The following is a 14,468-nucleotide window of genomic DNA, read 5'->3' as shown; positions in this document are numbered from 1 at the left end:
AGCAGATGCAATCGAGCCATCTATAACCCCGACATTCTACTACAAGCATACAAAGTTCCAATCACACACCCTGACGTTTTCATTGCTCCATCTTTCACCATCCGCCTCTCCTCCTTCTTTTCCACCATTGTGGAATCTCGAGTCAAGACTGCGTCGTTTCTACCCGCATAACGCTCCTTCGTCGGAAGTCAGGCGTTTGTGCAATGGCTATGCGTGTCGCGTACCACTTGCTTCAGTGGGGGTGGGTACTAGTTTTTGTTGGTATGGGGTGGGCATGGTGGAAGGGGCTGCTTACGTTTGTGTGTGGCTAGACACCAGCAGCCGTGGATCAGAGCGATGATGATCGTGGTGATCAGTTGGAGTAGCGCGAGGGTGTTTGCTGTGGTGAAAGACATGGTGGGTTGCCGCGAATGTATGGGGCTTTGGTGGTTTATGTTGTGTTATGTTATGTGGGAAGATGAGAAGTATAGGGTGGATGTACTGTGAGGAGTGTAGGGTCGATGTGTAGTGAGAAGCTTTGGTACAGATATGCTGCAGAATAGCATTCGTGTAGAGTAAGGCAGAGTCTGATAGACTATGATGTTCACCGTGTTGTGATTCTATCTACCGTTGATGCATACACCATCTTATACTCGTCACCGCCTCCTGCCCTGAGGCCAAAGCTGCTGTGAATGACAATCCTTGAAGCTCCCGACCTCCCAATTCAGCTTTCGGCTCTCCTAAGTATGACGTTCGTGGGAGGTCCTGAACGCTCCCGACCTCCCAAAAGTGTCAAGGTCTGGGGTCATTGCGCACGTACACACAAACTGAGTCTCCCGAAGCCCGCATTTGGACTAGCTCCAAATCCAAACTAGTACTTATTGGGGTGTCGGGAGACATGTGGCTTGGTGGGAAACGCGCACAGCCTCTGTGTTCATCTTGTATCCTGGGAGATGCATGCGTGCTGTGGTATCAGGCGTGTTCAAATAGCCTGCGTCTCTCTTTCGTTCGACTCTCAAATTCATCAAATCTACTTTTTCAGAGTTGTTGTACTGAACCTAATCCCACGATCATCTGGCTCTTATCTAAAGGCATCCACGCCGCCTAATCGGAACACCAGGATTGTAGCCGCCCCACTTGTCTTCACCTTTCCAATGCCCATTACACGCCCCGACGATGGCCATGAGTACAACGAATTTCCAGAACACCTCGATGGCAACTCATTGTTACCATTCAACCCATCACAACCGATAAATGCGTCCAACCTCCGCCTCAACGGCTCCTCGGCAGGCAGCACTTGGCATCCTGCTGTGCAGCGGCAGCCTCAGCCTGGTCCATGGTCAAACCCTGTCGCCGCGACGAATCAAGTGACGGACCCAGGTCTTGAACTTTGGGGACTATCAGGCACAGCAACTGCAAGTCAGCAGCTAGAAGCACTTGAGCTGGAACTACGACGTAACGAGCTTCTGAAGAAAAAACTTGAACTTCAGATCCAGATACGACATGAGCAATCTCATGGGTTGCTCAATCCTGAGGAACACATGCCACCACATCAAAGAGATGTTGTGAATATGGGAACCATGGACGCCTCTTTGTCGTTATCAACAATCTCCCATGCCCAATTTCCAGCCGTCACTGCAGGTTTCTTGTCTGCTCCTGATGTTGATCAGTGGAACCAATCTCCATCGTCCATGATAGCCGTTGCAGGTTTAGACGATGCACAACTTTTGCCCCGCCATGTCATCTCTGACTTCCAGTACAACGATCGTCATGCTGGATCATTCTCCAATCCTAGTGACCATCAAATTACAAGCACCAACACCGGCGATGCAACGATTCCCTGTCCTGATTCTTACTCCAACGTCATGGAATACGTCAGGTCTGATCTCGAGTACCCTGAGCCTCCTTATCTTTTCTCCACTGTACCTAGTGATCAGTTCTGCATGTACGGTACGGCCCCTGGCATGACTGCCAATTTTGCAGAACCATATGTAACGACGCCACTACCAACAGAATCGCCCTATGAGCTTGGAATGCTATACCCGGTACCACTTGTTCAACCACACCACCTCGCAGTACAGGACCAATCCAGCGATCAACCACCAACGCAAGAGCAAGAAGTGGCGGAGCCTGCTCCCACATCGCTCGTACCCCGGAAACCCCGAAAACGACCTCGATCGCCAGATTCTAACAAGGAACGACGGCTATCAAAGCTCGCAAAGCGAACAAAGGTGCCTTCGAATTATCTCGGTCTCATGTGTCATTCTGGTTTGATGATTTCCAGCACTAGACAAAAACGTACAGAAGCACAAAAGAAGAACAGACAGGACCTTAAGAAACGCGGAGGGTCGTGTATTTTGTGTTTTGTCCTGAAGATGGTGGTATGTTTAGTCTATCCATATCGAAATCCTATAAAATTGTTGCTAACGCAATCGCCAGTGCCAAGGCGGAAATCCATGCGAACGTTGCAAAGAGTTTTGGGCGAAGAGAGCCGACAGCTCGACTAGCTTCAAATGGAGCTGTGTTGTCAGAACAAGAATGGCCGACATTGAAATTTTCAAGTTCCCCTCGGATACCGGAGACGAGCATCATGTGGGGAGTCCCGAACGTTTGGCGACATCGCAACTCCTCAGCCTATCACAGAACGACACAGGAAAGGATATCCTGGGGATTATCACAAACTTAATCAGTCTCCTGAATATGCTTGAGCCAACCAAGGTATTAAGAGCTTTGTCGCATAGTACCGAGCTTGACAGGAACCCTCTTCCGGCCAGGTGGTTATTTTTTAGCTATATCCAAAGTCTTTTGCGATGGAAAAAAGCCATACTTTGCCTCAATCCTGGATTAAAAGAGATTGTTCAATTTGCTGAGACGCAATATGTGCACCTGTCTCGAGTAGTTCTCGCCGATTGTGACGACGTCGATTCGCTTCCCCTAAAAGAAAAATCTATCGCTATTCTGGTACACACAGCGCTTGTTCTCGACAACATTCGCCACTTGAAATCGATGGAGGGTATAAATCCATCTGCGGTATCACATCTCGAATCTCTCCAAAAAAGCCGACTCGAGATTTTGTGCGCTCGACTTTTCGCGCTCGACTCTCCATTCATGCAACTTGTGAAACAAAATTGGAAATACCAGCTTCTGGTTGGCATGGTGAAATATGAACACCAGACTTGCCTGACGTCACAAGGTCAAGATACACTTTTTCCGGAAAACGTGTACTCATATGTAGGAACGTTGATTAATCGCCAGGTGGTGTACAACTCCCTCTCTAAGATGTTTCGAGAGATTCGCGTACGCAACTATCCTTGTGGTTGGACCTCTGTCTTTTTTCCGCGCAGCTATTGGACATTATTCCCTCGCATGAAAAGGTCTATTTCTCGGAAGACCAAAACGCCCTTCTCGCGCTCGTCGTTTGTTAGAGGACTGGTTGACCATATCATGATGCCAACAATCGAGGAAATGGTTGATGTTCAAGAAATTCTAGGTTGGAAGAAGATCTCGCTCCTGTTCCATGACGCAGTGGTCTACTGGCTCAAAGACCTTCTTACACACTGCAACGAGGCTTCAAAGGTCATGTTCGAGGATAAGCCACAAAGTCTTGAGTGCTATAGACTAATGAAGATCCTTGTTCTTGCTGGGAGACTTGTTCGACGATATCACTCATGGGTAGGTGTCGAAGAGTTTGGATCAGAAACAGATCCACATCTCCTCGCTGAGAAGATGCAAGACTGGCTTAGAACCGAGAAGCCCATCTTGGAGTGTGAGGAAGAAAGGTTGTCGAGCGAGCTCAGTCGGCTGAAGCATGCGATAGACGCACATTTCGACTCTGAGGGCATATCTGAAGATGAGGAGAGTGTTGAGGATGAGTCTTCCGATGAAGAGTGCGTTGTGGGCGAGTCTTCCGATGAGGATGAATGGTGACACCCATGAGCAATGTACGCTCTCTTACCGAACCTCGTTATTTGCTGGAATATTGCACACTATGGCAGAAACAACAAACTTAGCTTCGTCCAGATCTCTAACGTCAACGTCCAAACCTCAGGCGGGCGAACGAACAGTTTGGAAGAGGGAGATATACTTCAGGATCGCGAAATCTCCTAACTGATACAACCTAAAAAGCCCCAAGAAGAGGAACAGTCTATATAAGTGATGGGCTGTCTAAAAGCATACCCTTGCTATCGCGTCCGCGGGGCAAGGCGCTTATTCAACGTATGAAGTTCTGACCATTCACGATAGAGCAAGGCGTTAGGTTTACTTCATTGTGCTAGAGTTAGAATGATATGTAGGGAGTAGACGGATAAGATGGTGTGATACAAAATCTCAACTCAAGACTTGCACATGACTGTACATAAAGATTGTTTCCAAGGTATACGCGACGTGTCGACGACAAACAACAGCAAGGGGTTGCATGCAAAGTGTGACGTTACCAAAACTTGATCACGCTAAAATTGAGGCCTACCACAAGGACGCTAACCGAATCGGTATGGCCAATCAGAAGTGCCGCAAGAGACTATGTAATGGACCATCACTAACATATATATAAAGACTTGTTCATGGTCTCGTGGACTCTTCTCTTTTCTCTTCACCGTGGGGCCTGGGGCCGCCAAAGTGTCCACTCTTTTACTCCGTTCGTCTGTCTATTCGTCCTCTTCTTTCCTACTCCGTGTCGTGCCTGGTGCTCGCCCGCTGAACACGCGTCTCGGATTGTTACAGCTTCCGCTTAGCAACCCGTTCCCGTGAACCAAGCGAGGTTTGGTCTTACTGAACACGAACATTATCTTTTTATCGATCCGCGCTTGCTTACTCGGGAATCCGATACACGCGTTCCGCCAGCGACACAGTCTCATGCAGCGACACGTTTTAAAGAAGAGCAACAATCATAAGAAACAGACGAACTTCCTCCTGTACCGGCCTGTGCCTTATTGCCCCCAAAACCAGAACAATCCTTTAAACCACAACTTCCCACTGTCGAAACACCAAGCTCACAGCATCTTCAACAAACCACCCAGTCCGATAATCAAAGGGTCTTACATGGCTGTCTAGAATGTGGACAGCGATTTTCTCGCCCGAGAGACCTCAAGTACGTGTTGCTGGTGGAGAAGTGTGTCACACAACTAAGTTCCTCTAGCCTCCATCTCAAGAAACACACCAAGCCTCATGATTGTCCAATTTGCCACAAGAAAATCTCTAGAAGCAAGGACTTTACCAAAGATTACAAGCGTCACGAGAAAAGTAATGCACATAGGCGCATGCTCAGTGGAGGAGATAGTCAGCGAGATCTAGTATGTCCCGTGGTCGGGTGCGACAAGAGCATGTCACGCAAGGACAATTTGAACCGGCACATCAAGACAAAACACCCCGGGCAGCCAACACTTTGATTTACGTAGTTGAATGTGTATATGATCAGTTTGATGGATTGCTTCACCGTGTCATTATATTTGAGTGACTTCCGGTGATATGCTCTTGTGTACCAGCAATCAACACTGGCTTGACCTGTGTCCAAGTGATGAGTTTATTGATATTTTGAGAACAACGTGCCTTACTGTCCTAAACAGCCGAAGAACCTCATACACGATCGTCACCATTTTCACCAAGTGCGAGTTGCTGAACCATTGAGTCAATGAACTAGCGGGTGGGGTTGAGCTTTGATCTTTTAGAGGTTGAAAATGGGCAGTCAGAGCTCTGTCACCAAGTGCTTGATTAAGCCAGAATCAATGCCTTCATCAGATGATATGCCGCAAAATAATGTCACGCGGTTATGCAGGTCAATCTCATTGTAGGCCTCAAAATTCCTGGCCATGATAGGCCTCAAACCTTGGCTAAGGATATGCCACATATATAATCCCAAGTTCTCACCCACCAGGTAACAATTCACCATCATCTCAATTCAAAACTTTGGACTTCAATCCCCTACTCACAATGTCATCCATCTACTGTTGTTCAGATATACGTGGCTATAGAAATGCTACCTTGTCCCACGAGTCGAAGTTCAGCGCCTTTACGGCATGGAGCAATTTCCCCAAGGAAAGCAGCGTCACTACCTTTGATGTTGTGCTTTCCGACAACCAAGCCACTTTTGCCATACAGGTGGTAAAGCAAGTCAACTTTGGACCTCTCGAGAGCAAGCGATACTTTGTCCGGGACGGAGAAATATTCGTCGAGGTGAAGGAGAAATGGCTCATTGATGCGAACTTCCAGAAGCTCAACACGTACGTACCTTCTCCTGAACACTCGCACGTAAAGCGCATGTATTGAGCGAGCTCTAGGTACAAGAATTTCAAGTGCGCTGCTCACAACAAGTTCTTTGAGCTCAACGTCTATCAGAAGGATCCGGTGAACAAGCATCATTGGCGTGCCGATATCGCCAGGCCTGCTGCAGAGATCGATCTTTGAAAGATCATGGCTTCCTGTTGTTGAACGTTATTGAGGAAGGTATAGCCTACATTTTGTGCGTTGATCCAGACGGCTGCAAAGTTGGACTTGTTACCTCAATATATAGAATCCCATTGTTTTGCTCGCAAGTGTCTCAGTCCACAGATATTGAATACTGTCCGCTGACCACATCTCGTGGATACTATTCCTTTTCTGTGATCGATTGTAACAGTTCTTTGCGTATGTGCGAAGAGTGGTTCTCAAACCTGATCTGGAGGTTCGAATGAACATAATCCCAGCTTCAAGCCTCTGATTTCCGAGCCCCAAGTAAGCTTAATAGTGAAAAGTAGACTGGTGATCACATATCAGATGACCACACAAGTTGCAGGTATGATGTAAGAAGACAAATATATTCTGGAAGTTTATGCTGCATGATGAGGTAGATCCCTGGATATTCAGATGTTGAGTTAAATCGTGGTTGAGGTCACTGACCACTGTCGTCGTCCAAGATATGGCACCAACTACAAGTCTGTCTGATGTATGTTCTCAACCGGTATTTGTGGCAGCATGATTGTTGGCCATGAGTGAACGTCAAACGTCTGCATAGGAGCTGGAATGAGTGAACTTTCAATCAGGATCTGGCGACTTGTTAAAGCACATACTATGACGCTTCTGGCGCTCAGCTTACACGGCTAAGCTAAAACCTATCGCCCGGTAAGCTGCATCCTGCCAATAGAATGTCCGGACTCTGCACCTATATATAAACTAACACCACTTAAATTCCGGCCTCAGCTCATACTTTGTATGCACGACGTAAGCAGACGCAAAACAGAGTTTCGTCTTAGTCTCGTCGATGGAGCGACCGGTCGACACTACCGGGACTCGGGACGATTTTCGTGCCATCCGTTATACTAGGCTCCAATGTTCATGCCAAATGATGAGAATAATCCATCCGAGATCCGGTGGGTTCCCCCGACCAGACTGATAAGTTAAAGGTGATTGGTGTATTGTATCAGTGTTGTATGAATCGGTGCCCTTGAATGAGAGTATTTACGCCAGACGCTTCCACGATGAAAAGCGGCCAGCACATTCAGAATATCGCTTTCCTGAAGCACTGATATCAAAATCTACCCACCATTCTTGATCTCATTCCAGAGCAACAAGGCTACTTCCAAGATGGGGATCGCAAATTTCGTTTACACGCAATATCGCTGCCTGCCCAAGCCCACAGGCTCTTATATCGGCAGGACCGTCATCGTCACCGGCTCGAATATCGGTCTTGGAAAGGAGGCCGCACGCCACTTCGCGCAACTTGGGGCGTCAATCGTGATCCTCGCTGTGCGTTCTCTCGAGAAGGGCGAGGCGGCGAGAGAAGAAATCACCGCTAGCACTGGCGTTAGCAAAGATGTCATGAAAGTGTGGAAACTCGACATGGCTTCCTACCAAAGTGTGCTGGATTTTGCTGCGCGAGCAGAAAACGAGCTGGAAAGAATCGACATAGCCCTGCTCAATGCTGGAGTGTTCAGAAGCTCCTGGGAGACGTTTGAGCAAGATGAATCAACCATCACTGTAAACGTAATCTCAACGTTTCTGCTCGCTCTCGCTCTTCTCCCAAAGCTGAAGGAAACAGCCGAGAAATTCTTTGTCCGTCCAAATATCACCATGACTACCTCAGCAGTCCATGAATTTGCCTCGTTTCCTGAGCGCAAAGCTCCAGATGGCCAAATCTTCCAGCAACTTAACAATAAAGCCGAGAAGCCAGATATGGCCGAACGCTATTATGTGTCTAAGCTCCTCGAAGTTCTCGCTATCCGTGCAATCGCGCAGCGCAGATCGGCTGATCAAATCCCGGTAACTATCAACTGCGTCTGCCCTGGGTACTGTCATAGCGAACTCGCGCGTGATCTGGGCATGGGGCAGACGATTGCCAAGGCTGTCATAGCAAGGTCGGCGGAGGTAGGCAGCAGGAATTTGGTCTGGGCGGCGAGCGCAGGCCCAGAGTGTCACGGACAGTATGTCAGGGATTGTGGTGTTGGAACTCCGTCGAAGTACGTACGAAGTACAGAAGGACAGAAGGATCAGCAGCGGGTGTGGGATGAGTTGGTCGTGAAGTTGGAACAGATCAAGCCGGGTGTGACGAAAAACTTGTAGCTGTCTTGAACACTCTGTTATGCCTCGGTTCAAGAAGGTTCCCACAATTTGCTTTTAGGTTGCTCTTCATTATTTGATATCTCGTACATTCTTTCCGTTTTATTCATGTTGTTCATCATGTCCATCTAGACTTCTACATCCCTCCCGCTCAGCATCGCACCCCTCTTCCTCATCCTCTCTTGAATCATCCTCTTACTATACATGGTCTTATTGCTTCCTTGGCTCGTCAATTCGTCAACCTTCGCGAACACCAAGTCCGTATTCGCGGTATCCGGCGCTGTGTAATCAATCGTGAAAGGGCTCACACTCACACCTCCACCAGCCACAACCCAGGTCTCACCTGGTAGGTTGCAGTCGCCATTGTAGCATGCATTCACGCCTGCAGCTACCGGGTCCAGGTTACCCCAATCAAACAGTCCTGTTGTCTCGTTGTATATGGCCACATCTGTGTTCGCGTCGCCTGTGAGACGTGTCTTGTAAACCGGCGGCATGGTACCGTTCACGAGCGTTGGGATGTTGACGTTGATGCCGTAGCCAAGGGGCAGAACAGCCTGGCCTGTTGGCGTGTTTGTGATAAACTCGTTCACAACTGCGTATGAGACTTGGGCAGCTAGTGCCGCTGGGTGCGAAGGTCCGGTTACATTGAAGTAGGGCACCGCTCTGTTCGACGCACTCAGCGCGATTCCCGGAATGGATCGCGAAATCGCAGCGTATGTTGCGCCCACGGTACCGCTCAGCGAGTATACGAAGGCTCCAAGGTTGGTGCCGTAGTTCGGTCCTCCGATAAAGAGGTCTGCAGTTTGGTGCCATTCAGGGTAGTAGCGTGGCAGCACCCAGTCCAGCGCAACAAAGGTACACGCAGCAGGTGTACCGTCATAGTACCAAATATTGTCGTCGGTAGGGTCTCGGCCGACGGCTTTGGCTCCCGCGGGAACAATGTCGTATTGCGAAGGAATAGTGAGGTTTGCGGACTCAGCCCAGATTACGGTGCCGCCCTTTCCGGATTGCTGTTGGGCTGGAGCAACGATGAGGACTGGGACGAGTTAGAGCTTTGCTTGGAAAAGATACGAGCGATAAACTGAGAGAGGGTAGTACCTTCATGTCCATCGTTGACTAGCAACTTGTACAGCTCCCGAAGGTTTCCACTTCCAAAGCCGTCGTCGTTGCCCAATAGAATCTTGAGTGCTTCACTTGTTGTTGAGAGGCTCAGCGCTGCTGCGAGCGTCGTAACGAATTGGATGCGCATCGTGAACTAGATGAATATACGTCACAGAAGATTGACTGGCTCGACACCTACTGCTTCCATGGATACCTGGGTACCTACATATACTTCTACGATGGTTCGCCATGGCCGGCCTTTCGCTTGTTCGGATAAGTACTACGCCGATCATGCAGGAACGGACCAGTGTTCATGAACCCAAAAAGGCGGGTTAGACCTGAATGATTTGGTACTGATAAACAATCTCACAACGAAGATACACAGTGAGACGGGAACTAAACAAGAAAGGAAGGTGAGCACGTGGGCCGGATAAGCCTCACGTCGGACCTCGGCGATCTATGGTGGCGTCAATACTTCGTGCATATCCCATCTCACGCCACGCGCGCCTAGAAGCGATAAACGCGTCCACATGCTTTTGTTGGGTAATGTTCTATTGTCATCGTGCGCGGATACTTTTGTCACGTTGTGGATCAGCTCGAGATATCGACCTGTTGCGCGGTTGAGACACAACAACCATCTCCGGTATCTGCGAGAGTACAGTACCTTCTCATCATCCTGCTATACAGCAAGTGCGCACAGTAGCGGATCTCATGACTTTGACATGGTTCTCAATAGCATGTGACTACGAGGCATAAACCAACACCCTTGGTGTCGAATGGAGACAAGTTCCACGAATCTACTTTTCGATATCGAGCTCGCACCCTAGTCGCCAACGGACAGCACCTTCACCGGTCGTATAGTACACCTAATTTCCCGAAGAATGCCTCGCGGAACTTCCATCAATGATGTGACGCGAAGAATGAACGCGCGCGATGTTCGCACGCAGCGACGAAACCCCATGATTATACTCCGCCACCGCCAGGTCTCGGCACATACAGTATGATCAGACACATAAGCCTCGATATTTAGAACACAGATCTACCTAGAAACGTGCTGTCCATACTCTACGCATCAACAGCTACGAACACGAAGAAATAACTCTCCGCACTATATTCCAAAGGTACATGCTACATGCCGCATGCCACACGTTATGTTTAATCTCACCCCAGCAGAATCAAGTGACAGCGTTTCTATCGCCTCTTCTCAGCCACCAGTTCCACCATCAATGGATCAACCCCCAAAGAAGTCGCTGTTTTCCAAGTTCTCGAAACTCAATCCACGTGGAAAGAAGGAAACGCAGGACGAGAAAGACGCCCGACTACAAAAGGAAGAAGAGGCGGCCGTACAGGAACGCCAGAAGATGAAAGAGACCGTGATGAAGTACCGGGGACTAAACGAGGCACAGGCCGAAGAGTACATGGAACAACAGAAAAAGAAGAAGGGAGGTCTGACTACAGAGCAAGGCTTAAAGGCTATCGTCGTACCGAGCTTGAGTCAGTATGCTTTAACTTGAGAGAGTATTGTTGTGGATCTACCAAGCTCCAGTAGAACTGGAAGATGTGAACAGTCTTATCTGTGCTTTACCGCAGGGTATTTGGATTGGCCTGTTCGATATAGTCAAATTGTCATGAGCTTGGCTTTTCGGGTTGCGATTAAAATCCAATATCTTACACCAGATAATTTGTTGAAAATGGCAGCCTATTAATCAGATCTACATTATAACCTTTGTCTGTGTTCTGTTTGAGCCATTCTGAGTATTAATTTCGATCTTTTTAGTATCGGTGGTCCAATCTAAGAACAAACTTGACTGTAACTCTTCGCGTTGTTTGTCAAGTATCGTGATGTAAAGAACGAGAACTAGGTTCGAATCTGCTTTGATGCTCTGTACCTATATTTATCGAGTAGAAAGGCAGGTTTGGGGATTCTCCGATTGGGAAGAAATGCAAAGAAGCAATTGTGCTGCAGATGAGAATGATTAACATTGTCAAATCCAGTTGTGTACGTGCTCCAACTAGCGGCAGGGCTTAGCATCGCGTTCAAGTGCTCCACGCCCCCTAATACTCGGTACTTAGTTTGTGATGCCACCGCCACGTCTACACACCGTCACGCGTCTCTGCAGTATGTGGTCTTACCCGCCTACCTGCGCCCAATTGACCTCACAATGTTCCAGCCACAACTCGTCAGGCGGGAAGAGCAAGCGTCATCGCGCCTCTTGTTCACCCCACCACCCCGCCTACCGGTAGACGCCCACTCCACGCTTCACCAGCACGCCTCAACATGTCCACCACCGCCTGGGGCTCCACGAAGAATCCCGCCGCCTTCGACTTTCGCTCCGATGTGCACACAACGCCCACGGCCTCGATGCTGCAGGCCATCCAAGACTGCTCGCTCCTTGATGACGTCTTCATGGAAGACCCCACAACGCTGTCCCTCGAGCGCTTCATCGCCGAGATAACAAGCAAGGAGGATGCTTTGTTCGTACTGTCGGGCACAATGGGCAACCAGGTAGCGTTGCGAGCCCATCTCACCGCCCCGCCACATGGCGTTCTGTGCGACCGCCGCGGCCACATCATAAACTACGAAGCAGGCGGCATTGCGACCCTAAGCCAGGCTATGGCGCAGCCAATTGATGCGAAGAACGGGAGCTACCTCACGCTCGAGGAGGTGCAGAAGCATGCCGTGCTCTCCGACAACGTCCACGCCTGCCCCACGCGCGTTATTTCCCTCGAGAACACGCTCAATGGCGCCATCATGCCTCTCGCAGAAGTCAAGCGGATATCGGCGTGGGCACGTGAACACAGCATAATCATGCACCTAGACGGCGCGCGCCTGTGGGAGGCTGTAGCCGCTGGAGCAGGAACCCTGAAGGAGTTCTGCGCCGAGTTCGATAGCGTAAGCCTCTGTTTCAGCAAAGGCCTTGGTGCGCCCATTGGTAGCATCATCGTAGGCTCCGAAGCCTTCATCAAGCGTAGCCGCTGGATTCGTAAGTCTATTGGTGGTGGATTGAGGCAGGCAGGCGTGGTTGCAGCGCCCGCTCGCGTCGCTGTGGAAGAGACGTTTCTTGGCGGCAAACTCACACAATCACATGAGAACGCGAAGAAGATTCAGAAGATCTGGGCAGATCTAGGGGGCGAGATAGAATACCCGGTTGATACAAATATGGTGTGGCTAGATCTCGAAGCGCACGGCATCGACACAAACCAGTTCATTGAATTAGCAGAAAAGTATGGCGTGAGAGTGCGAGGAGGTAGATTCGTCGTGCACTATCAGATTGGAGAGGAGGCCATCGAGCGGCTGCGGAAGCTATTCATCGAAGTCTTGAGGGGGGAAAAGTCCAGTGGAAGAAACGCGGCGGCCGACCACGATCCTGAAGCGTTGAAGATGAAGGGCAAGGGCGTCGAGTAACTAAACACTACTATCTACCATTACATACGCCTGCACAGCGTGCATCATTCCTAAGCCACACCTTGTAATCATCGACTCACGCGATCCGAGCCGCGAAATCCCTGGAACACTAGGTTTGCCAAGCCCACTATTACGTTACAACATCTCGCGTTTTCACTTCCGCGCAGCACAAACACCACCACAAACATCGTCATCCAAGGCGAAGCCAAGAGAGAGACCGAGATCTGGAAGATGCGGCTCTCTTGGAATGTGCCATGTGGCCGAGCGATTGAGCCTCCTCGCCACTCACCAAGCACACTTGAGACATACAACTAGACATTTTCTTTCTCGTGCCAATGCGCGTCATCGTTTCAATATCGTATAGTAACAAGCGTCACCTTTGTACTTAACGCACTCACGTCCGGTGTTCTGATTCTCAACTCTATATTACCTCAACACATACAATGGCATCCTACAAAACCCACACCATTCACTCCGACCACCCCGATAAGGTGCGCATGCTCGTACTCGAAACCGATGAAGTGCACCCAGACACGCATGAAGAGACAGGTTCCTTTGGCGTAGTTCTAAGTGAGCTGCTCACCAAAGCCGGCGAGGAACATGACCCAAGTCTCGGTATTGAGACGGTAATGCAATACGTTGTTGAGCCTGAAGGCGGCAAAGTCCCGAGCGTTGAGGATGTCGGTGACGATATACACGCTATTTTGATCACGGGAAGCTGCTGGGATGCGCATGGGGACGATGAGTGGATACACAAGCTCATGAAGTTCATCAAAAGTGAGGATACTATCATGGGAATCTATAGGAGGCTCGTCTAACAACGGATAGACATCTGGACCAAACGACCTGATATTCGCTTCACAGGTATATGCTTCGGCCACCAAATCATATGTCGGACGCTCGGCTCCAAAATCGAACCCGAACCAAGCGGCCAGTGGGAACTCGCGCACACAGCCATCTCGCTTTCCTCTGTCGGGCAGTCCTTATTCGACGTGCCCTCTACTCAAGATAAGATCCATCTCCACCAGATGCACCTCGACTCTGTCGTTGACGCGCCGTCTCCGGAAACCTCGGATCTGCTACCTAAAGGCACAAAAATACACGTCTGGGGCAAGAGCGAGCATACTGGTGTTCAGGGCGTGTATATTCACAAGAGGTTGTTCACAACACAAGGGCATATGGAGTTTGAAGAGAAGCATGTCAAGCGACAGTTGGAGATGCGGGTTGAATCAGGGAGTGTGTCGAAAGAGAGCGCGGACGAGGCAGCGGAAAGGGCGGACTGGATGCATGATGGGTTGTTGGTTGCTCAAGCTGTGTTGAGGTTTTTTCATGGGGACGATGATGATGTGGAGTAAGGCGGTTGACGTGGCGCGTCGAGACCGCTGCCAAGACATCTCGAATACGCTGAGCGATGCGTTGTCCACCCTTCATTTCCTGCGTGTCGTTTCAACCAAGA

General features: G+C 49.5%; 7 protein-coding genes across 7 annotated transcripts; 6 read left to right on the top strand and 1 right to left on the bottom strand.

Moving 5' to 3' along the window:
* Positions 1-944: 944 nt before the first annotated feature.
* P153DRAFT_428993 (uncharacterized protein) lies at positions 945-4,321 on the top strand. The gene is made up of 2 exons (XM_033672744.1): positions 945-2,360; positions 2,419-4,321. The coding sequence occupies exons 1-2, from the start codon at positions 1,134-1,136 to the stop codon at positions 3,904-3,906; spliced, it is 2,715 nt and encodes a 904-aa protein (XP_033527370.1). The 5' UTR covers positions 945-1,133; the 3' UTR covers positions 3,907-4,321.
* Positions 4,322-5,856: 1,535 nt separating this feature from the next.
* P153DRAFT_393922 (uncharacterized protein) lies at positions 5,857-6,490 on the top strand. Its single transcript, XM_033671278.1, has 2 exons — positions 5,857-6,194; positions 6,252-6,490. The coding sequence occupies exons 1-2, from the start codon at positions 5,905-5,907 to the stop codon at positions 6,376-6,378; spliced, it is 417 nt and encodes a 138-aa protein (XP_033527369.1). The 5' UTR covers positions 5,857-5,904; the 3' UTR covers positions 6,379-6,490.
* A 600-nt stretch (positions 6,491-7,090) lies between these two features.
* On the top strand, positions 7,091-8,712 carry P153DRAFT_177575 (short chain dehydrogenase). The gene has a single exon (XM_033662344.1). It carries the CDS (start codon positions 7,534-7,536, stop codon positions 8,506-8,508), a length of 975 nt encoding a protein of 324 aa, XP_033527368.1. The 5' UTR covers positions 7,091-7,533; the 3' UTR covers positions 8,509-8,712.
* P153DRAFT_283884 (acid phosphatase precursor) lies at positions 8,634-9,754 on the bottom strand (the record flags this gene model as incomplete). Its single annotated transcript, XM_033663285.1, has 2 exons — positions 8,634-9,541; positions 9,604-9,754. The coding sequence occupies 2 exons, from the start codon at positions 9,752-9,754 to the stop codon at positions 8,634-8,636; spliced, it is 1,059 nt and encodes a 352-aa protein (XP_033527367.1).
* A 1,078-nt stretch (positions 9,755-10,832) lies between these two features.
* Positions 10,833-11,238, top strand: P153DRAFT_382601 (uncharacterized protein; the record flags this gene model as incomplete). The annotated part of the gene is made up of 2 exons (XM_033670162.1): positions 10,833-11,100; positions 11,153-11,238. 2 exons carry the CDS (start codon positions 10,833-10,835, stop codon positions 11,236-11,238), a joined length of 354 nt encoding a protein of 117 aa, XP_033527366.1.
* Positions 11,239-11,685: 447 nt separating this feature from the next.
* Positions 11,686-13,012, top strand: P153DRAFT_373618 (uncharacterized protein; the record flags this gene model as incomplete). The annotated part of the gene is made up of 2 exons (XM_033669466.1): positions 11,686-11,725; positions 11,778-13,012. 2 exons carry the CDS (start codon positions 11,686-11,688, stop codon positions 13,010-13,012), a joined length of 1,275 nt encoding a protein of 424 aa, XP_033527365.1.
* Positions 13,013-13,455: 443 nt separating this feature from the next.
* P153DRAFT_284041 (uncharacterized protein) lies at positions 13,456-14,367 on the top strand (the record flags this gene model as incomplete). The annotated part of the gene is made up of 2 exons (XM_033663302.1): positions 13,456-13,789; positions 13,841-14,367. The coding sequence occupies 2 exons, from the start codon at positions 13,456-13,458 to the stop codon at positions 14,365-14,367; spliced, it is 861 nt and encodes a 286-aa protein (XP_033527364.1).
* Between the last annotated feature and the right edge of the window lie 101 nt (positions 14,368-14,468).

This window comes from Dothidotthia symphoricarpi (assembly GCF_010015815.1).
Source record: "Dothidotthia symphoricarpi CBS 119687 unplaced genomic scaffold P153scaffold_4, whole genome shotgun sequence".
In the NCBI taxonomy this organism is placed as follows: Eukaryota; Fungi; Ascomycota; class Dothideomycetes; order Pleosporales; family Dothidotthiaceae; genus Dothidotthia; species Dothidotthia symphoricarpi.
This window is presented reverse-complemented; position numbering and strand designations above follow the sequence as displayed.